Source organism: Loxodonta africana, chromosome 9 (genome assembly GCF_030014295.1).
Source record: "Loxodonta africana isolate mLoxAfr1 chromosome 9, mLoxAfr1.hap2, whole genome shotgun sequence".
Classification (NCBI taxonomy): domain Eukaryota; kingdom Metazoa; phylum Chordata; class Mammalia; order Proboscidea; family Elephantidae; genus Loxodonta; species Loxodonta africana.
In genome coordinates, this window is record NC_087350.1 from 99,778,603 (window position 1) to 99,802,931 (window position 24,329).

Genomic DNA, 24,329 nt, shown 5'->3' on the forward strand with positions numbered 1-24,329 from the left:
ACGGCTCTAACCATCTGGTAACAGGACATAAGTGCTTCAAAGGCTCCAACAATCAAGTTAGCACACTCTAGTAGCCCATCCGGGTATAGTGAAACAAAACAAAAGAAGAAGACTCAATGAGCAAATATAACAGAAATTATTACAATAACTTATAGATGGCTCGGAGACAGCAGTCGATATCAAATCACATAAAGAAGCTGACCATGATTGCGTCCACAAACCCCCAAAACAGAGAAGAAAGATCTTTCCCAGATGAAGATATATTCCTGGAATTGGCAGATGTAGAATACAAAAGACTAATATACAGAATGCTTTAAGATATCAGGGACGACATCAGAAATGAAATAAGGCAATGTACAGAATAAGCTAAGGAACACGCAGATAAAGCAGTTGAAGAAATTAAAAGATTATTCAAGAACACAATGAAAAATTTACTAAGCTGCAAGAATCCATAGACAGATAGCATTCAGAAATTCAAAAGGTTAACGATAAAATTACAGAACTAACCCAGTGCCATCCTCTAGACAACTCAATAGGAAGTCAGAGGAGCAGAATTGAGGAACTGGAATGCAGAACTGGGGAGATGGAGGATAAGACAATTGGCACCAAGATATCTGAAGAAAAATCAAATTAAAAAAAAATGAAGAAACCCTAAGAATCATGTGGGACTCTATCAAGAAGAATAACTTGCGTGTGATTGGAATTCCAGAACAGGTAGGTATAACAGAAAATACAGAGAACTGCTGCAGATCTGTTGGCAGAAAATTTCCCTGACATCGTGAAAGATGAATGGATATCTATCCAAGATACTCACTGAAGCCCATACAAGGTAGGCAAGGTAGGTCCCAAAATAAAATCACCAAGACATATTATCATCAAACTTGCCAAAACCAAAGATAAAGAGAAAATTTTTTAAAAAGCCAGGGATAAACAAAAAGTCGCCTACAAAGGAGAATCAATAAGAATAAGTTCGGACTACTCCGCAGAAACCATGCAGGCAAGAAAGCAATGGGATGACACATATAGAGCACTGAAGGAGAAAAACTGCCAGCCAAGATTCATATATCCAGCAAAACTCTCTCTCAAACATGAAGGTGAAATTAAGCCATTTACAGATAAATACAAGCTTAGAGAATTTGCAAAAACCAAACCAAAGCTACAAGAATTACTAAAAGAAATTCTTTGGTAAGAAAATCAATAATATCAGATATCAACACAACACAAGGACACAGAACAGAACATCCTGATATCAACTCAGATAGGGAAATCACAAAAATAAGATTAATTTTAAAAAAAGGGAATCATTGATGTCATTATGCAAAAGATAACAATAATCAATAAAGAGGGACTAAATACAGGACTCACAGATCTTCCATATGGAGAGGAAATCAAGGCAATATAGGGAAATACAAGTTAGAAAAATAGGGGTAAATATTAAGGTAACCACAAAGAGGACTAACAATTCCATACTTCAAAGTAAAACCTAGGATAAACATAAGGACTCAGCAAAAATAAATTCAACTACAATGAAAAAGAGGAACACACAATTTACACAGAAAAACAAACTTCTCAGTACAAGAATGAAAGGGAAATCGAGACATTCTTACATGAAGAAAAACTAAAAGAATTTGTCATCAGGAGACCAACCATAAAAGAATGGCCAAATTAAGTTCTGTAAACAGAAAAGAAATGTTAAAATGAGGAATCTGGGAAATAAGCAAGGAAGAAAGAAAACAGTAAGAGTAAAAATATGGGTAAATACATTTTCCTTCTTTCTTCAGTTTCCTAAAATATATTCATGATTGAAGCAAAAAGTATAATAATATCTAATGTAGTTATAAATGTTAGGTGGAAGGAATATTTATGACAATTATTAATGAAGATAAAGGGACATAAAGAGAGAGTTTCTACATTTCCCTTAAATTGGTAACATGTCAATACTAGTAAGACTGTGTTTTATATATATAACGTAATGCTTAGAACAACCACTAAAAAAGATATACAAAGAGATGCACTCAAAAACACTATAGATAAATCAAAATGAAATTCTAAAAAATGTTCAAGTAGCCCAAAGGAAGGCAGGGTGGAAAAAAAGAACAAAATAAAGCAAACGGCAAATGACAGACTTATGCACTAACATATACATAATTATACTAAATGTAAATACTTTAAATATAAAAATTAAAAATCAGAGATTGGCAGAATCAATTAGAAAGCATGACATAACTAAATTCATTTAGCTGTCTCATTCTTTTTACACTCGAAACTCATTTCAAATATAACAATATGCACTTGTTGAAAGTAAAAGGATGGGAAAAGATATATAATGAAACATTATTCAAAAGAGAGCAGGAGTAGCTATATTAATACTGGACAAAGTAGACTTCACAGCATAGAATATTACCAGACAATAAGAAGGACATCACGTACGATGAAGGTCAATGTACAAAAACACACAGCAGTCCTAAAGGTATATGCACCAAACACGAGAGCTACAAAATATATGAAGAAAAAAACGATAGAACTAAAAGAAACTGATAAATCCATGATGATAACTGGAGATGTGAACAGCCCTCTCTAAATAATTGATAAAATGACTAGATAAAATATCAGAAAGGATATAAAAGAACACAACAATATCATCAACCAACAAGATATAACTGGCATTTTTAGAAAACTCCATACAACAAAAAGCAGAATACACATTCATTTGAGATGCCCACAGAATAAATACAAAGACAGACCATATTTTGGGCCACAAAACAAACCTCGACAAATTTAAAGTAATTCAAATCATACAGAGTATATTCCCTGACTACAAAGAAATTAAAAATCAACAACATAATGACAACAGGAAAATCTCCAAATATTTGGAAACTAAACAACATACTTCTAAATAACCCATGGATAAAAGAGGAAGTCTCTGAGGAAATTTAAAAAATACACAGAACTTAATGAAACAAAAATATAAAATATCAAAATATGGGTGGGTGAAACAAAAGCAGTACTGAGAGGGAAATTTATAGCATTAAAAATTTCCATTAGAAAGGAGAAATAAATCTCAAATCAATAATCTAAGATTCCACCTCAAGGAATTTTTTAAAAAGGGCAAAATAAATCCAGTAATAAAGGAAATCATAAAGATGAGAACAGAAAAACAATACAGAAAATCAAGGAAACAAAGAACTAGCTTTTTGAGAAATCAATAAATTAGCAAACCCCTAGCAAGACTAACAAAGAGTAAATTAAAAAAGCAAGCAAGAGAAAAGACATACATTATGAAGATCAGGAATGAAACAGAGATATCAAACAAACACTACAGGCAACTACAGGATAATAAGGGAACACTGTAGACAACTCTAGATACATAAATTTGACAATTCAAATAAAATATAACAACCTCAAAATTCATAAACTACCACAGCTCATCTAACACGAAATGGATAATTTAAATAGCCCTATGAAGTTGAATTCATAATTTAAAAACTTCTAGAAAAAAAAGAAATCTCCAGGCCAAAATCGTTTCACTAGAGAGTTCTATCAAACATTTAAAGAATTTACACCAATTCTATACAATTGCTTCCAGAAAACAGAAGAGAGCATTTCCCAACTCATTCTGTAAAGCTGTTCTTACTCTGATACCAAAACTGGACAAGAACGGTACAAAAAAAGAGACTACAGATCAATATCCTTCATGATTATATATGTACAAAGTACTTAAATTATCAGGAAACAGTATTTAGCAAAACATCAAAAGAAATACACATCATAATCAAACGAAATTTTTATGCCAGGTATGCAAAGCTGGTTCGATATTCTAAAATCAATCAATGTAACCCACCATACATAGTCTAAAAAATAAAAATTATATTAGCCTATCGATTTATATAGCAAAAGTATTCAATAAATTTCAAACACATTCATGATAAAAACTCTCAGAAAACTAGGAACAGAGAAGACTTTCTTCAATGTGATCAAGAACAATAATAAAACATTTACAGCTTACATTTGGTGAAAGATTGACTGCCTTCCCCTAAGATCACAAACAAGGCAAGAATGTCTGCTTTCACCGATCTTGTTCAACATGCTATTGGAAGATTTCATCACAATACAGCATAAAAAACAAATAAAATGCACACAGATCAGAAAGGAATAAATAAAACTCACCTTATTTGCAAATGACAAGACAACCTATGTAGAAAATGCCAAGGTTTCTTAAAAAACAAACAAAAACTCCTAAAATTAATAAGTGGAATTCAGTGAGGTTGCATGATACAAGATAAAAATTCCAAAAGGTGAATCATTTTTTATACACTAGTAATACAAACATGGACACTGAAATTAAAAATACAGGACCATTTTTAAAAAATTACTTAGGTGTAAATCTAACAAAACATGTACAGGACTTGAACACTGAAAGCTACAAAACCCTGATAAAAGAAATCAAAGAAGGTCTAAATAAATGGAGAGACATACTGTATCCAGGGATTAGGAGACTAAGCATAATAAATATGTCAATTCTCTTCCAAAATTTTATACAGGTTTAAAGAAATTCCTATCAAAATCCCAGCAAAATTTTTTAAAGATAAAGAGAAAATTCCTCTAAAATGTATATGGAAAGGCACAGAAGGTAAAGTAAAACAACTCTGCAAAGAAGAAGAGAGTGGGAGAAATAACTCTACCTGATTTCATAGAGTAAATTTTTTATTTTTATATAGCTACATGAATTAAGACAGAGCGGTAGAGCAAACAGAAAGACACACAGATCAATGGAACAGACTCAAGAATCAAGAAACACATCCACGAAACTATGCCCAACTGATTTTAGACAAAGGTGCAAAACAATTCAGTGGAAGAACAGTATCAACAAATTGTTTTGGAGTAATCAGACATCCATAGGCCAAAAAAGATGACCCTCTACCTAAACCTCACACCTTATATGAAAAATTACTCAAGTGGATCATGAACATAAATACAAACCATGAAACTTCAGGAAAAAAAAAAATAGGTAAAAATATTTAGGATCTAGGGCTACACAAAGAGTTCTTAAACTTTACAAATAGCACAATTCATAAAAGAAAAAATTAATAAACTGAACTTCATCAAAAATTAATACTTCATTTTGCAAAAGACCCTGTTAAGAGAAAGGAAAGGCAAGTTAAAAACTGGGAGAAAATCATTTGCAAACCACGTATCTGATAAAAGACTAGCATCCAGAATAGATAAAGAACTCTCAAACCTCAACAGTAAAATTACAAACAACCCAGTCACAAAATGGACAAAAGACATGAACAGACATGTCACCTACGAGAACACAAGGATGATAAGTAGCACGTGAAGAAATGTTCAACATCATTAGCCAGGGCGGGGGTGGAGCACAAAATAAAAAACCACACTAGTGCAAAGTGAGAATGTATGTTTCTAGCTCCATAAATTTCATTTTTTCCAAGCCTTTAAAACTTAACAGAGTAATTTTACAATGCATTTTCCCCATCAAGTAAGTTTAATGATGACCTCAAGAACTGTTGGTGAATCCTTAAAGACCAGTGTTCCAGTTCCCTTCTTACTTTAGCCAGTTCCATTCACAGAGCTTATAGTAGCTCTGGTGAAACCTATGCATGTTAAAGCATGGAGCCACTCAAAATACAGGACTATGAATTGTTGTGTTACTGGTCTGCCATGACATAATGAGCTTAGACCACAATGTAAATGTAAATCAACTATGATATTAAGTGCTCTTTGTTTCGGCTGACTTTTCTTCTCCTGCAGTAAGACTTTTAGGAGCTCTGGTGGCACAACAGTTAAGCGTTAGATTGCTAACCTAAAGGTCTACCATTCAAACCTACCAGCACTCCCTGGGAGAAAGATGTGGCAGTGAGCTTCTGTAAAGATTACAGAGCAGCTCTACTCTGTCCTATAGGGTTGCTATGAGTTGGAATCAACACAATGCAAAGGGTCTGGTTTTGGTTTAGAAAGACTTTCTCAATGAAGAAAGCATAGGGTTGATTTACATTCTAGCATTCCGGCACGTGCTCCCGACTGTTTGCTACTGATATAGGTCTGCGAATCATACTTTGACCACTGCCCTAACACAAATAAATGTCAAATAACTGGCTACAAAAGAACATAAGCTAGGCAATACAAAAGAGATTAGAACTAATAACATGTTAAAAAAAAAAAAAGATGGGGGGTGGCCATGGGAGAAATAGATTAACAAGCAATAGTCCAACTCTGGATGGATTAGCAGCAGCAAAACGAACAACACAGGAAGTCATTTTCTGGTACTGTTTGTCACAAGCGGCAGTAACTTAAGGCAATGCTACTCAAAATGCAGGACTGTGAATTGTTGGGTAAACCCACAAAACTATTTACACAATTCTAGCACATACAAGAATAACACTTTCTGTTAGTCTATTCTTTATAGGCAAAACCATGTACTCTTAAATTTAAAAAGTCAAGTTGAAGTTTTTGCCTAAAGCAAAGATAAATACAGTGGTTGTACTCTTACGACACTACTTGTGCTGAAATCAGAGTTCATACATAACAGCAAGGAAACGTGATCTGTAGGGCTAATAAACGAGCAACATATCCAAAATGTGCTTTTGACAGCAGCAGTTCATAATGAACTCATCAAGTGGCACATAATGCAATATCTTTATAGAAAATAATATTTTCAACAAAAAAATTCACAACAAAAATGTAATATTTACAAAATGTTCTTGTGTGATATTCTATTATAGATATCAAAATTTTATTTTTAATAACATAAACTAGTTACTTAAAATGGTATTAGTGATGACTTTTTTTACATCTTTTACCAGAGGTCAAGGAAAAAAATTACATTAATATGAATACCCTTCTTCATAAATCCCTATCCTTATCCTTATCACAGGACTTAGCAAACTCTATTACAAATTTTCCCTTTCTACAAATCTCTTTCTCACTAAACAGTACTTCTTCAGAGCTAAGCACAGAGTGATCTTGTTCTCTCTCTGCACAGTGTCTGACACTAATACAACACTCAATTAATATTGGTTAAATGAGTCAGTGTAGCCAAGACATCGGTTGTAATGATGGCCATGCGTGTGTGAATCTCACAGTCTGGTTTCCCTAGACCCTCTGGTCTGCCTTAGGAATCCAAGAGGATCCCTGGCTGCTGACGGGCTGGCAGTTCAAACCCATCCAACTACTCCATGGGAGAAAGACCTGGTGATCTGATTCCATAAAGATGTATAGCCAAGAAAACCCTTTGGGGCAGTTCTACTCTTGTCACATGGGGTTGCTATGTGTCAGGATCGATGGCACCCAAAAACAACAGGCATCCATGCCTAAAGGTAACAAGTCTGCTTTAGATATCCATTCAGAAGTTCCTAGAATTTTTATTGGATACATTTAACCTAAATTTTACAAATTATTTTCTTTGGTGTCTTATGCCTTGCTTTGTCTCAAAGTGAAGATATAAAACAGAACTGATGTTAAGAAAGAAATCAATAATATGTTCAGAACTGAGATACCAAGCGCTGAGGTAGAGGATTTGGAAGTTAAGGAAGGAAACAGGAATTACTGGATTTGAGTGACACTGCAAAAGAGGAAGTGACTGAACTTGGAAATTGATTTTCTTTTCAAAAAGAAACGAAAAGGTATCAAAGATAACCCTCAAGATGTGAAATTTGGAGAAAAGAAAACAGCATGCTTATGGCTGTGAGAAAGTTAGGTACGATAAAAACTCAAGAAGTTCGTAAATTCTACAGATAATACTCAGTTTGAAGGGCACTACAGGACATGAAATGCCACAGGCAAAGGACATGAAGAAATAGTTTACGCAAAACGGTATAAAATAGCTGTTGAATTTCACTCATACAAAATAAAGGAAATGCAAATGAAAACTATTCCAAGACATCATTGTTCACCTTCTAGGTAAACAAAGATACAAAGGCTGAAAACAATGTGATGGTCAGAAACAAACAAAAAACCAAACCTGTTGCCATCAAATCCATTCCAACTCATAGGGACCCTAAAGACAGAGTAGAAGTGCCGCACAGTTTCCAAGGGGTGCCTGGTATATTCAAACTGCCGACCTTTTAGCTCTTAACCACTACACCACCAAGCTTTCCATGATGGTCAGAATGGGGGGAAAATAGACACTTCCTTACATTATTAGTGGAAGTATAAACTGGTACAACAAAGTCAGTTACAGTATCTATTACAGCTGCAAATGTATCTTTTGATCCAGTGTATTAGTTATCTCTACTACTGCATAACAAATTACTCCAAAACTGAGCAGCTTAAGATGACAAACATTCATTATCTCACAGATTCATAAGTCAAGAATTGGAGCATGGCTTAGCTCGATGGTTGTGGTTCATGATCTTTAATGAGGCTTCAGTCAAGATGTACCACAAACCATTCAAAAACAGTTGCAACAGTACATCGACAGGGACATGCCAGAAATTCAAGCCAGATTCCAAAGAGGATGTGAAGGGAGTGATATCATTGCTGATGTCAGATGGATTTGGCTGAAAGCAGAGAATACCAGAGAAATATTCTCTGCTTTCAGGCATTCGACTGCGTGGATCATAACAAGTTATAGATAGCATTGTGGAAAGTGGTAATTCCAGATCACTTAATTGTACTCCTGAGGAACCTGTACATAGACCAAGAAGCAATCATTCAAGCAGAACAAGGGATTACTATGTGGTTTCAAATCAGAAAAGGCATGTGTCAGGGTTATATCCTTTCAACATACTTATTCAATCTGTATGCTGAGCAAATAATCTGAGAAGCTGGACTACATGAAGAAGAACAGGGCATCAGGATTGGAGGAAGACTTATTAACAACCTGCATTATGCAGATGACACAACCTTGCTTGCTGAAAGTGAAGAGGACTTGAAGCACTTACTGATAAAGATCAAAGATTACAGCCTTCCGTATGGATTACACCTCAACATAAAGAAAATAAAAAACTTCACAACTAGACCAATAAGCAACATCATGATAAACGGAGAAAATACTGGAGTTGTCAAGGATTTCATTTTACTTGGATCCACAATCAACACCCACAGAAGCAGCAATTATCAAATCAAACGACATACTGTACTGGGCAAATCAGTGGCAAAAGATCTCTTTCAAGTGTTAAAAAGCAAAGATGTCACTTTGAGGACTAAGGTGTGCCTGACCCAAGCCATGGTATTTTCAATTGCCACATACGCACGCGAAAGCTGGACGATGAATAAGGAAGACCGAAGAAAAATTGATGCAACCGAATTATGGTGTTGGACTGCCAGAAGAACAAACAAATCTGTGTTGAAAGAAGTACAGCCAGAATGTTCCTCAGAAGGAAGGATGGCGAGACTTCGTCTCAGGTACTTTGGATATGTTATCAGGAGAGACCAGTCCCTGGAGAAGGACATCATGCATGATAAAGTACAGTGCTAGTGAAAAAGAGGAAAACACTCAATGACATGGATTGACACAGTGGCTGCAACAACGAGCTCAAACACAGTAACAATTGCGAGGATGTCGCAGGACCGGGCAGTGTTTCATTGTGTGATACCTAAGATCACTATGAGCCAGAACAGACTCAATGGGACCTAACAACAACTTTTAAACTGATATATTATGTAAGTTACAAAACATTAAAAATAGAAAACTTAAAGGATGAGAAAGATGGTCAAATAATACTTTAATATCTGCTTCTATCTCAACCAAGAAGATCGAAAAAATTAAGGACTGTTTTAGAAAGTAAAAAATAAATTATTAAAAGGAAAGGAGGATAAAGAGTCACAGAAATGACAATTAAATACCCAAAAATGTAGCTTCTAAAAGGCTTAATCTGCAAAAAAAAAAAAAAAAGAATGAGCCTGATAGTTATCAAACACAAAGATGATTGAGGCAGTAACAGGGTACTTCTAAAAGATTCAATTCTTATCATCAAAAGGAAAAGCCTGATGAATTAGAAAAAGAAGCAACCTGAGAAGAAACTGATTATACTATACTAAGAGTTCACAATAACCAAGGATGATAAAACTAGACAAAGTCAGGCATACAGCACATATTTTAAAAAGTCAAATTCCAGGCAATACTGGAATGATCCCAGAGCTAGAGATTCCAAAGAGTACTGCAGTTCAAGTTGTCAAAAATGATAATCAGATTATATGATCATGGTTCCAATAAAGGAAAAAAAAAAAAAGGAAAAGGCATCCATATGCTTAGCTTTTCATTTAGGGAACGTAATGAAATCTATTTAATAGGAAAGCAAGTGTTTTAATGGCTGTGCTAAGTGCCAGGAGACAACCGTATACTGAATGTTTGATAAGGAGTACCCGGCATCACTCCACTCTTCCTAATGACCGAGGAGAGGCCCAGTGATCTACAGTAAATGACTGGGCAACCCCTCCAGAGTAATACGAACTGCTAAGAGAAATCCCTCAACCTATTGCAGGACACTTTCCCCACTCCGGCAAGGTCAGTCCAGACTTTCAAGTACACACTGCAATTATCTTAGAAGAAAACTGAGCGTATCATATCTATGAAGTTTCCTACGGGGCAGTCTATGGAGTAAGAAGCCAAACAACAGGGGCTTTTACAACTTTTAAAGTTGAGCTAGAACTGCTCAAAATACACACATGCACTTACACACACACACACACAAAACCACGTGGAAGCTAGTTTTACAGAATCTGAGCACAAGACATGGCCTACCTGTACTCACTTGGTAAACTGGAACCTCTTCATATAAATTCAATACCAGTAATTATATCATGCTCCACAAAATGTTCTTATTTGGAAATCAAATGGCTCTCTTTAAAACATTAATACAAAGTGTTAAATACTGAAGGGACACCAATTCAACAAACCAAATAAAAAATAAAGAAATAACCTGGGAGCTCACCTTTCCACAACCAAACTGACTGCTTGTGTGAGATCTGGGTTTGTCACCTGGAGACGTTTCCACAAAGACCAAACAAATTCTTTATCAGCCTTAAAGGAATAAAAGACATTTTAAGTACACCGCTTTATAGTTTTATCAGACAATACAGACCACTGCATCAAATAAGTAAATGAAAACACATTAATTTCGTGATCCCTAGTTCTATAACTATTGTTATACCCACAGATTCTTGAAAAGTGTAACAGGAAATTTTCATTTTAAGAAGTTCTTAGACTAGTAAGTTTCATTCACTTATACTATTTCTAACACCCACATTTTGGGTACAAATTTTTGAAATATTAAATGCTGAATACCAAGGTGAATTTGCTCTACAAACAGACTGCCCTTATACACTGCTCCATTTTTCAGCTTCCCTTTTCAGCAAAATCACTCTCTACTTTCTCGCCTCCCACTGACTTTATAAACTCCTCCAGCCAGATGTTCCTCCCACCATTATGCTAAAATAATTTGTCAAGGTCCTCCATATTGGCAAGTCCAATAGACAGCAGATAATTTCGGTCCTTGTTCTCTAGGTTATTTTTATCAACCCTGGATAACCATTAAGAATCACTTTTGGAAACTTAAAAAAAATACCGATGCTCTAACCGAAAAAACCAAACCCATTGCCATCAAGCTGATTCTGATTCATAGCGACCCTACAGGACAGAGTAGAACCACCCCATAGCACCTCCAAGGAGTGGCTGGTAGATTTGAACTGCTGACCTTTTGGTTAGCAGCCAACCCCTTAACCACTGCGCCACCAGGGCTCCACTGATGCTCTAGAGATCCTGATTTCATTGGTCTCAGAAAACAGGCCAAAGCATCAGTAGTTTTTAAAAATCCTTAGGTGATTCTGTTCACTCAGGTTTGAGAACCACTGCCCTAGGTGATCTCATCCATGGTTTTATATACCAGTTCTACACTGATGACTCCCACATTTATATCTCCATAAATGAGCTCCAGGTTGCCTACTAGACAATTCCACTCAGATGTCTGATAGGCATTTCAAATGTAACTTATCCAAAGTAAAATTCTTCATTCCCTACCCTCCTACAACCTGACCCTCTCCTTCACAGAAAATGATACTACCATCCATTCAGGTCTTCAAAGATCTAAAATCTAGGAGTCAATCTTAGCTGTTGCGGTTTCTTCACACTTCATACTCATATCATTAGTAAGTCCTGGTCTTATCTATAAAATATATCCCAATTCTTACCACTTCTTACCACCTCTACCACTATCGTCCTAGTCCAAGTCACCTCTGTCTCTTGCCTAGCCTTCTTATATGATCCCCCAGCCTCTTTACTCAGTTCAAAACCCTCCAAAAGGTTCCCATCAGACTAGGAAAATAATCCAAAATCATTACCAAGGCTATAAGACCCCACACTGTCTGACCCCTTGCACATTCCTCCAAACTCATTTATCACATCTACCACTTTTCCTTTTGTTCACAACTGACCTTCCTGCTCTATTTGCATCAGGACCTTTGCATGTAGTATACCATCCACCAGGTCTTCATGTAGCTTATTTCCTCACTTCGTTTAGGTATTTGCTTTTATATCACTTTCTCAGAGAAGATTATTCACAATAATCACCAATTACTATTTTGTCTTTTTTCATGGTACATTTCTTTTTCTAAAACTGTTTTTGTTTGCTTGGTTGATTTTCCTTGTGTGGCAGATAGCATTATCTGTATCTGTCTCCACCATCCATTTCCCCCTCCTTTTAGTTTACAAAAATCATTTTGGCTTTTGCTGCCCAACTGAAAAACTGTTTCCCCAGCCGCTGCTGCTTTATGGGCTATGTGACTGAGTTTTGCCAACGAAATACAAGAAGTGTTGTATGACACTTTTAGAAAATCTTAAAATTAGACCTATGTCTACCAAAATGTCACAAATATTTTTCCCAGGCTGTTTCTATTCATTTAATTTTATTTATGATGCGGGATAGTCTTTTTTTTTTTTGAAAATGAAATTATTATTTTATACACTCAAATCTATCTGTCTTTCCCATATGGCTTATGGGTCTTCTGTACCAGTTACAAAGGCCTTTTCTACTCCAAAATTATAAATATATTTACCTATATGCTCTTCTGGAACTTTTTTTATTTATTATTTAATCTTTGATCATTTTTTAAAAGAAAAAAAAAAAAGACTTCATAGACTAAATACTGGACTACCTTACCTAACTATTCTTATATATTGGGCATTACCTTATTACTTTAGAAGCAAATATTCTGCATTTGAGTTTTAAAATTACTTAAAGACATTTCAATATATAAATCAAATGTCACAACCTGCTCAAAAAGCAGCAAAGGTCAGGAAAAGGCAAGTTATGCAATGTTATGTGTTCTAGCATTTCTATTTTTAAAAGGTAGGCTGATTAAATTACTAAATCCCTTGAAATCAGTGTTACCTAAAAATTCTTCTTAGAGCTTGTTTTAAAACAAAATAGCAAAAATTCACATGTATTTTCACTTTAAACTTCTCTACCTAAATACTGGAGCCCTAGTGATGATTTCTTCCTAGTGGTGAAGTGGTTAAGAGCTCAGGCTGCTAACCAAAAGGTCGGCAGCTCAACTCCACCAGTCACTCCCCAAAAACTCTACGGGACAATTGTACCCTGGTCTATTGGGTCCTATGAGTCGGAATCAACATGACTCAAAAGCACAAAACCACCTAAATACTAAGCAAGAGAGGTTAATATAACTAAAAATGTAATAAAAAAAAAAAAGAGGTTTTCAGCATTTATTAAAAGAACTAATTTACTTTAGCTCAATCAAGTATGACTTACTAGTTAGCATTTAGCTCTTGCACAGTGAAAGGGATATAGTGAGAAATCAGTAAATATCTGATGAAAAAATGTTTTTGTCTTTTGCCCTTTTTCTTCTTGTTGTTATTGTTATTGCACATATCCTCTTCAACTTTTATCAAAGAGAATGTAACAGTTTTTTCTCCTTATGTTGCCTTTACCACAAAGGCCAGAGAAAAAGAAACTTGAAGAAAAAACTCCTCCAGAAAAACACTATTTACAATATTTGGTAATTATAAAATACACCCACAAGTCATTTAGGGAAGAACTTTCTAATTACCACGTTTCTTTAGCTTAAATTTTACTTATCTATTTTTTTAATCTACAGTCACCTATTCAGGTTTTGTCACCTAAAAATATTTAAATGTGTAAGTGACACCTGGTGATCTGAAAATAAGTAAATTCTTTTATGGGCAATAAAATGCTATGCCCAGATTGTGGACTTCATATGTATGTTTTTATAAGTTTTTAGTTATTTAAATACTGTATTGTCTGCAATATGAGTTATATTGCTAATTACTAAAAAGACCTTCTATCGTATACGAAAAGTAAAGCCACAAAAAAATAACTTGTTACCAAGTCATTCCAGACATTTTAAAACAAGAAAACTACTGCCCATCATGTACTTGTATTTTCCTGTTATTTACCAACTTTCTTTGAGTACTTGTTTTTTCAAACAACTTTTTAAAATACTAGTTTAAAACTTTAATTATAAAATTTTTTATTTTCACTATGTTGTTATTGTTAGGTGCCATGGAGTTAGTTCCAACTCACAGCAACCCTACGTACAACAGAAGGAAGCACTGCCTGGTACTGCACCATCCTCACAATCTTTGCTATAAGTGAGCCCATTATTACAGCCACTTGTCAATCATCTCATTTAGGGTCTTCCTCTCTGTCCCTGACCCTCTACTTTACCAAGCATGATGTCCTTCTCCAGGAACTGGTCACTCCTGGTAACATGTCCAAAGGATGTGAGACGACGTCTTGCCATTCTCACTTCTAAGGAACATTCTAGCTGTACTTCTTCCAAGACAGATTTGTTCATTCTTCTGGCAGTCCATGGTATATTCAACACTCTTCACCAACACCACAATTCAATTACATCGATTCCTCTTCAGTCTTCTTTATTCATCATTTAGCTTTTGCATGCATACAAGGCAACTGAAAACACCATGGCTTGGGTCAGGCACACCTTAGCCTTCAAGGTGACATCTTTGCTTTTCAATACTTGAAAGAGGTCTTTTAGAGCAGATTTGCCCGATACGATGTTGATTTCTTCACTGCTGCTTCCATGGGTATTGACTGTGGATCTAAGTAAAATGAAATCCTTGACAACTTCCATCTTTTCTCCATTTATCATGACGTTGCTTATTGGTCCCGTTGTAAGGATTTTTGTTTTCTTTATGCTGAGATGTAACCCATACTGAAGGCTGTAGTCTTTGATCTTCCTCAGTAAATGCTTCAAGTCCTCTTCACTTTCTGCAAGCAAGGCTATACCAGCCACATATTGCAAGTTGTTAATGAGTCTTCCTCCAATTCTGATAACCACGTTCTTCTTCATATAGTCCAGCTCCTCGGATAATTTGCTCAGCATACATGCTAAATAAATATGGTGAAAGGATACAGTCCTGACGCATACCTTTCTCTACTTTAAACAATGCAGTATCTCCTTGTTCTGTTCCAACAACTGTGTCTTGGTCTATGTACAGGTTCTGCATGAGCACAATTAAGTGTTCTGGAATTCCCATTCTTCAGTGTTATCCTAATTTTTCATGATCCACAACAAATTCCTTGACATAGTCAATCCAACGCAGGTAAATATCCTTCTAATATTCTGTGCTTTCAGCCAAGGTCCATCTGACATCAATGATATCCCTCGTTTTACGTCCTCTTCTAAATCAAGCCTGAATTTCTGGCAGCTCCCTGTACTGCTGCAACCGTGTTTGAATTATCTGCAGCAAAATTTTACTTCCATGTGATATTTTCATTATAGAACTTATCGTAGAACCAAATAATTTTAAATTAAAATTTCTATCCCTTCTCACAAAGTTAATATTAGGCTCAGCCTAGGAACCAGTTAACTCGGTCATAGGTAATTGGGGTCTCACCGGGGTCTTATTTACCTTAGCAGTGGGTTGGCTTTACCTTTCACTGGTCGCCTGGTGTGGAAATAGCTATCAGCTATACAAACACAGACATCCAAGATTGCTTTTGTCACTGGCACCTAGTTTAGTTCCCAGCAACTAAGTAGGTTCCCAGTTAACCTCAACAAACATATAAAAACCATTTCCTACATTTAAACCAATTATTTACCTATCACAACCTAATGACAACCATGGAACGAATTTAATTACAGAGTCTGTCACAAAGTAGTCACTCAGTGAATTATTATTATGAAAAATTATAAGGAAAAATAATTCCCACAATTGTACAGTTCATCTAATAGAATATAGCTACTAACAAAGGAAGGGATCTGATTATGTAACTATCTTCTCAAAAAAATTTTGTGAATTACTGGCCAATATTTCAACATACCTAAACCTCTGACATAAAATATAATTGGCTGAGTTTTCTCATCATAGTCTCAATTCCAACATCACGTGTTTCATAAAAATTTCATCATTAAAAAAAAAAAAAATAATGGTCATATATTTCATTTAAATGCTCTAAATAATTTGTTACTGAAATTGGTTTAAAGATTTAGTAAATACTTTTGGATGCGACCAAAATAGAAAATGAGCTGACTATATACAATATAAACATGTTACTTTTCCTCATCTGGTATTCTATAAATGTTGGTAAGTATGCATTAATTCACTCCATACACTCATATCCAGCATCTTTTGTCACAAGTAGAAAACATTTTTCAAATATCAAAATTAAGAGTATGATGGATGTAGGTTCCAAAATCAACGTAAAAGGCAAAAATGTCACATACTCAAAATTACCCTTTTGAGTACCCTTGAGAATTTCTTAGGAAAAAATCTACATTTGGAAACTGACCTAGTATACTCAGTAAGTCCTGAGGCTGAAAGTAATGGTTCAGCCAAGCATTATGTATAGTTCACTTGTTGATCTGGGGGCCATGGAAAAAAATGTCCAATATTGCAATAAAAGAGTGAGATGGGATGTTCATATTAAGAGAAACACTTGGGAACTGGGGGTATAGCAGATTGTTTTCTATTACATGCTTATACTCAGGCATTCCAATTGAATGGAATGGTAGACAGACTCAACAAGCACATACAATTTGAATACCAGTGGCAAAAACCAAATAGCCAAAATGAAGTTCCTGCTTGTGACCATGGACTAATTAGGTTTGTTTTTATTTTCCCAAACTGTAGGTTTTGATCCATTGCTGGTTTGTGAAATTATTCTAGTGGATCTGAACATTTTTGTAAGAACTGAAAGTATCAAGAATTCCTGACACATTGTTGGAATAATCTTTCTGAAATTACGTGTTTACTTACTAAATTGAGATGTAAAACTAATTTCTTACTGTGGGTTGCAGTTTTTAAATGGTTTGAAAAAACAAAGCATTAATACTACGTATTCTTGTTACTTTGATTTTTAACAGAGCGAGAGGAATAAACAATAGAAAAGATATAAAACTGAATGTTTAGTTACTTAAATGCTTTTACAAAACACTTGGGAATGCTATCATTTTCTCAAGTTTCCTAAGAGCAGAAATGTGTGACTCGAGCTTTACGTTACTGGATACTGCCAATCTCATCTCTCTTTACTGGAATGTCTATGATTATCTATCAGTGTGAATTACAAAAATCTCAAGGAAAATCTAGGCTATGACTGTATAGATACTCTTACATCTGCCTAGATTACTTCAATCATCTTCCTAGTCCATATATATCCAATAACAAAGGCCAAAACCATGTTTACAACTACATTTTTAAAGCACGTAAGGAAGTCATTGGGTTGCTTTCAACAGATTGTTCTTTAACCAAGTCATTCGTTAAAAGTATCTTAGCTCCTTTGACCCTCTATGCACAAACTATAGGAAATATAGAGCTAGGGGGAAGATTGTAGAAGATATGGCTAAATACAAAGTAACAAAGGCCTTTATCATGGGTTCACATCTTTAAACTTCCCAAGGATGAGGACTCCAGATAAAATGTTTTCATTCACTGCTATCTTTTATCTCTCCCCTTCCTTGCTCCTTAACCAATGAAGAACAGAGCATGGCAAAAGCAACTTGTTTATGCAAAGACATGTTCAAATTTGAACAAGACTGCCCTATTTTTACAGCCTTTACTTAGTCTGCAAAGACCTGCCAAAGGGGCAAAAGAATACAGTAAAACAAATTATGAAAATGGAGTTCACAAATTGTTCTATTAATCTAAACTGGTGCTAATGTTCACTAAGTTACCTTGGTATTTAGCAGTTCCTAATTGGTTTTTTTTTTAATTGGTTTCTATCTTGAAAACAGAGTGGACTCAAAGACCTTGATTGTTGAGTGCCCAATATTTAATCTTCCACACCTGTTTACGTGTTCTGGTGAAATCAGAGCAGAGGTGGTAAGGGTGCAAAATTAAGGAAAATTAACTTTCTCTGAATATAAGAGCAAAGTGAGACTCATCCTTACTAGCTGTCCAGAAGTGCAGGAAAGTAACATTAACACGACTGGTTTAGGAAATATTTTTCACCGGCAAGAACACCTGAAAATGAGATTTCTCACTCAAGGACTAAGGAATTATTGGTTAATAAATATCAAGCATCATTTATTGTGTGTGCAAGTTCCCAGTCCGAGACTCCTTAAAAATTTCAGATCAGTGTTTCCAACTTAAGTTCAACTTTTTAAGAACAAGAGAAAGTGTGAATTCAAAAATTAAAAACGGGCTCCTTCATCGATGGATTTTATTTTAACTAAGGTGTTGACACTTCCTGTTCAACATTTTCAACTAGTGGAATGCACTTCATTCGGGCTGAACCCGGTATCACTACGGTCATCTCCGAGAACTTGGGCTTTGTTGTTGTTGTTGTTGGGGGGGGGGGGCGTTTCGGTGATATCCAAGTGAAGAAAACCAACCGCAGGGCGCGGGGAAGAACCCAGCGGCCCGTGTCCGGAGAGTATCGGGAGCCCCGGGTCAGGCACCGGGGCGCGGGCCGGGCTGGATGTGGGAGCCGGCGGGTGCGTCGCCGGGCGGGGCTGGGTGGGTCCCACAGGCGCAGACGGCGCAGCCGAGGCAGGAGTGAGAGGGGCGCGCTCCCGCCGGCCCCGGCCCGCAGAGGAGGGAAAAGGCCGGCGGCGAGGACCCTCAATACCTGACACAGGGCCAGCTCCTCCTTTAGGCTGCTCAACTCTTCCTCCAGTAGCTGCGTCCGAGTCGCCATCGCCTCCTCTACCGAGATGCCCTCAAGCCGCCCGGACGCCATAGGCGCGCTGAGGAGGGGAGCCTGAGCCGCCGCCGCGCCCCCTCGCCGGCCCCCCGACCCCTCTTCGCCCCGCCAGGACACATCACTTTTGCCCGCGACGACCTCCCTCCCAGCGCCTGCAAGACCCAAGGCCTCGCTGCACACTGCGTGGACCTTGGTTCCCTGCACAACATGCAGGGACCAGGGGCCCGACTGTCGCGCCTGGGGGGTAGGGAGCGGCGGGGGCGGCGAACGCGCCGCCATGGCCGCGGCTGCCAACGGGTCAAGTTCCCTCTTGAAAACTCCACCTCCCCTTCCCCATCCTGGCAACCCCGAAACGCAGAGTGGCGCATGCGCGAGCTTTTTCCCGCCTTGGTGCGCGGGGTCTCGCGCTCGCGGGCCCTGGCTGGCTTCCCGCGGGCCGCGCGCGAGCGCGAGCGTTAGGCTGCGCACGCGCCGTGGCCATAGGAGGGTAGATAGGTCCACCCAGCGCACCACCCGAACGTCCTCGGCCCTGAGTCCTTCGCCAGAAACGCCTTTTCCCGCCTACCTCAAACCATTCTTAGCACCTAACTCACATCCCACCTCTTCAAGTGTTTCTTGACAAGACCCCAGCCCCAGATGATCCCTAACTGTGAATTTCTCCCTTCACGGCCCCTGCCAACTGGTTTGTCACGTTTTATTGACTGCCCTGGAGTGTTAGTTACGCCGCTAAGCTCGCAAGAGAAGTAAGCTCCATGAGGATCAGGGAATAAGTTTTACACGTAAGTGTTTTCTTCATACCCTTTAGCAAAACTGCTTTGTGTACAGCTGACTGATGTCAAGGAGACATGGAAAGCCTGGTGCTGAGCTGGGACTATCAAGCAGGATGTCATTTGAATTATGAGACTTTGTGCGACCTTTATCTTTTGTTTTGCAAGAGTCGTAATTTCCTTTAAGTTTTTTTGTCAGCTTCTTTATTTGTTGGCTGGATGTCTGAGTGAACTTGGCCCACATTTTCTGACAGTTAAGGTCCTTGGACCAAATTGAAATCAGTAATTTGGAGGGTGATTAAACAAGCAAGACTTGACTTTCTTTAGCTTTCCTTTTTTTTTTTAACTTCATAAAGTCAATAATTTTTTTTTACCTCAAACCACGTCTTTACTAGTGTTGGGTTTAGGAAAGAGATGCACGTTTTGGGTTAGAGTTCCACCAAAAGCTAGATCTTGCCTCTTCTGCAGAAAGTGTCCCCAGAATACTTGGAGGACAGCTGAGGCAGAGGAAAGAGGGTTGTATAAGTAAGGAGGTGACCCTTTAATTTATAACCTCTTCTTTGAATCAAAATTACCCTATGTGTGCCAGAACCTTGTTGACATTCCAAGACACCTTCTCATCTAGAATCCTTCGAAGGCAGAGTAAATGGACTTCCCACTGAAGGTGAATACCTCAGAAAATTGATGAAAGCGTTATAAACGAAAAGTACGTATACGCCTGTCTTGGAAGTAGCTACCTGTTGAGTATTTACTATATGTGGAGAACTACCTGCTGTTTTTTTTTTTTTTTTCATTTTTTTTTAATTTTTATTGTGTTTTAAGTGAAAGTTTAGAAATCAAGTCAGTCTCTCACAAAAACTTACGTACACATTGCTATATACTCCTAATTGCTCTCCCCTGAATGAGACAGCACACTCCTTCATTCCATTCTCTATTTTTGTGTCCATTCGGCCAGCTTCTAAACCCCTCTGCCCTCTCGTCTCCCCTCCAGACAGGAGATGCCCACATAGTCTCATGTGTCTACTTGATCCAAGAAGCACATTCTTCACCAGTATCATTTTCTATCCCACAGTCCAGTCTAATTCCCTATCTGAAGAGTGGGCTTTGGGAATGGTTCCTGTCTTGGGCTAACAGAAGGTCTGAGGACCATGACCTTTGGGATCCTTCTAGTCTCAGTCAGACCATTAAGTCTGGTCTTTTATGAGAATTTAGGGTCTGCATCCCACTGCTCTCCTGCTCCCTCAGGGGTTCTTTGTTGTGTTCATTGGTTGTAGCCAGGCACCATCTAGTTCTTCTGGTTTCCAGCTGATGTAGTTTCTGGTTTATGTGGTCCTTTCTGTCTCTTGGGCTCATAATTACCTTGTGTCTTTGGTGTTCTTCATTCTCCTTTGCTCCAGGTGGGTTGAGACCAATTGATGCATCTTAGATGGCCACTTGCTAAGACCCCAGAAGCCACTCTCCAAAGTGGGATGCAGAATGTTTTCTTAATAGATTTTATTATGCCAGTTGACTTACATGTCCCCTGAAACCATGGTCCCCAAGCCCCTGCCCCTGCTACCCTGTCCTTCGAAACATTCAGTTTATTCAGGAAACTGCTTTTAGTTTAGTCCAGTTGTGCTGGCCTCATCTGTATTGTGTTGTCTTTCCCTTCACGTAAAATAATTCTTATCTACTATCTAATTAATGAAAACCCCTCTCCTTGCCTCCCTCCCCCCTCTCGTAACCATCAAAGAATATTTTCTTCTCTGTTTAAACTATTTCTCAAGTTCTTGTAATTGTGGTCTTATACAATATTTGTCCTTTTGCAACTAATTTTACTCAGCTTTATGCCTTCCAAATTCCTCCATGTTATGAAATGTTTCATGGATTCATCATTGTTCTTTATCCATGAGTAGTATTCCATTGTGTGGATATACTATAATTGATTTATCCATTCATCCATTGATGGGCACCTTGGTTGCTTCCATCTTTTTGCTATTGTAAACAGTGCTGCAATGAACATGGATGTGCATGTATCTGCTACTGTAAAGGCTCTTAATTCTCTAAGGTATATTCCAAGGAGTGGGATTGCTGGATTGTATGGTAATTTTATTTTTAGTTTTTTAAGGAAGTGCCAAATCGATTTCCAAAGTGATTGTACCATTTTACAATCCCACCAGCAGTGTATAAGTGTTCCAGCCTATCTACAACCTCTCCAACATTTATTATTTTGTGTTTTTTGGGTCAATGCCTGCCTTGTGGGAATACGATGGAATCTCATTGTAGTTTTGATTTGCATTTCTCTAATGGCTAATGATCCTGAGCGTTTTCTCATGTATCTGTTAGCTACCTGAATGTCTTCTTTAGTGAAGTGCATGTTCCTTTCCTTTGCCCATTTTTTAATTGGGTTATTTGTCTTTTTGTAGTTGAGTTTTTGCAGTATCATGTAGATTTTAGAGATTAGACGCTGATCGGAAATGTCATAGCTAAAAACTTTTTCCCAGTCTTACCAATTTGGGTGAAGTCTTTGGATGAGCATAGGTGTTTGATTTTTAGGAGCTCCCAGTTACCTAGTTTCTCCTCTGCATTGTTAGTAATGTTTTGTGTACTGTTTATGCCATGTATTAGGGCTCTTAGTGTTGTCCCTATTTTTAGTTCCATGATATTTATCGTTTTAGATTTTATATTTAGGTCTTTGATCCATTTTGAGTTAGTTTTTGTGCATGGTGTAAGGTATGGGTCGTTTCATTTTTTTGCAGATGGATATCCAATTATACCAGCACCACTTGTTAAAGAGACTAACTTTTCCCCATTTAACTGACTTCATGCCTTTGTCAAATATCAACTGCTCATATGTGGATGGATTTATATGTGGATTCTCAATTCTGTTCCATTGGTGTATGTATCTATTGTCGTACCAGTACCAGGCTGTTTTGACTACTGTGGCAGTATAATAGGTTCTAATCATGTAGAGTGTGGCCTCCCACTTTGTTCTTTTTCAGTAGTGCTTTTCTTATCCGGGGCCTCTTTCCCTTCCATAGGAAGTTAGTGACTTGTTTCTCCATCTCGTTAAAAAATGTCATTGGGCAGAGTAGAACTGCCCCATAGAGTTTCCAAGGAGCACCTGGCAGATTCAAACTGCTGTCCCTTTGGTTAGCAGCCGTAGCACTTAACCACTGTGCCACCAGGGTTTCCAGAAGTACCATAGGATCCAGCAATCTCACTCCTTGGGATAAATCCTAGAGAAATAAGAGTTGTCACACGAATAGATATATGCGCACCCATGTTCACTGCAACGCTGTTCACAATAGCAAAAAGATGGAAACAACCTAGGTGCCCATGAACAGACAAATGGATAAACAAATTATGGTATATTCGCACAATGAGATACTACTCAATGATAAAGAAAAACGATGAATCCAGGAAACATCTCATAAGTTGGGTGAATCTGGAAGGCATTATGCTGAGTGAAACTAATCAGTCACAAAAAGACAAATATTGTATGAAGCCACTATTATAAGAACTCAAGAAAAGGTTTAAACACAGAAGAAAATATTCTTTAATGGTTATGAGGGTGGGGGAGAGGGAGGGGGAATTCACTAACTAGATGGTAGACAAGAATTATCTTAGGTAAAGGGAAGGACAACACACAATACAGGGGAAGTCAGCACAACTGGACTAAACCAAAAGCTAAGAAGTTTCCTGAACACAACCAAACACTTCGAGGGACAGTATAGCATGAGCAGGGGTCAGGGTATCATGGTTTCAGGGGACATCTAGGTTAATTGGCATAACAAAGCATATTAAGAAAATGTTCTGCATCCCACTTTGGTGAGTGGCCCTCTAAGATGCATCAATTGGTCCTAACCCACCTGGAGCAAAGAAGAATGAAGAACACCAAAGATAGAAGGAAAATAATCCAGACACTGCATCAGCCTGAGACCAGAACTAGATGGTGCCTGACTACCACCAATGACCACCCTGACAGGGAAGAAAATAGACAGTCCCTGATGGGGCAGGATAAAAGTGGGGTGCAGAACTCAATTTCTAGTAGAAAGACCAGACTCAATTGTCTGACTGAGACTGGAAGAACCCGAGAAGACATGGCCCCGAGACTCTCTGTTAACCCAGAACTAAAACCATTCCTGAAGTCAACTCTTGAGACAAAGAATAGACTGGAGTATAAGACACAAAATGATACTCATGAAGAATGTGCTTTTTAGTTCAAGTAGATACACAAGACTAAATGGGCAGCTCCTGTCTGGAGACAAGATGAGAAGGCAGAAAGGGATAGGAGTTGGTTGAATGGCATAGGAAATCGGGGGTGGAAAGGAATAACGTACAGTCACATTATGGGTATAGCAACTAGGGTCACATAACAATGTGTGTATAAATTTTTGTATGAGAAACTAACTTGAGCTGTACTTTCACCTAAAGCACAATTAAAAAAAAAAAAAAAACACCTCTTTAAAGTGTTACAAAG

At 37.5% G+C, this 24,329-nt stretch overlaps 1 protein-coding gene across 8 annotated transcripts in view; it reads right to left on the reverse strand.

Moving 5' to 3' along the window:
- Positions 1–19,405, reverse strand: part of CNTLN (centlein) — a 250,723-nt gene extending 231,318 nt beyond the window's left edge. For 5 of the 8 annotated variants that reach the window (XM_064290462.1, XM_064290461.1, XM_064290457.1 and 2 more), the window contains exons 1-2: positions 19,026–19,405; positions 10,893–10,981 (exon numbers count right to left, since the gene is read on the reverse strand). In XM_064290462.1, coding sequence (XP_064146532.1) covers positions 10,893–10,981; positions 19,026–19,379 — 443 coding nt within the window. In that variant the 5' untranslated portion in view covers positions 19,380–19,405. Of the gene's footprint in view, positions 1–10,712; positions 10,803–10,892; positions 10,982–19,025 lie in introns of those variants that run through there. The other 3 variants (XM_064290459.1, XM_064290458.1, XM_064290463.1) reach the window with 2 other exon arrangements.
- Positions 19,406–24,329: the final 4,924 nt, after the last annotated feature.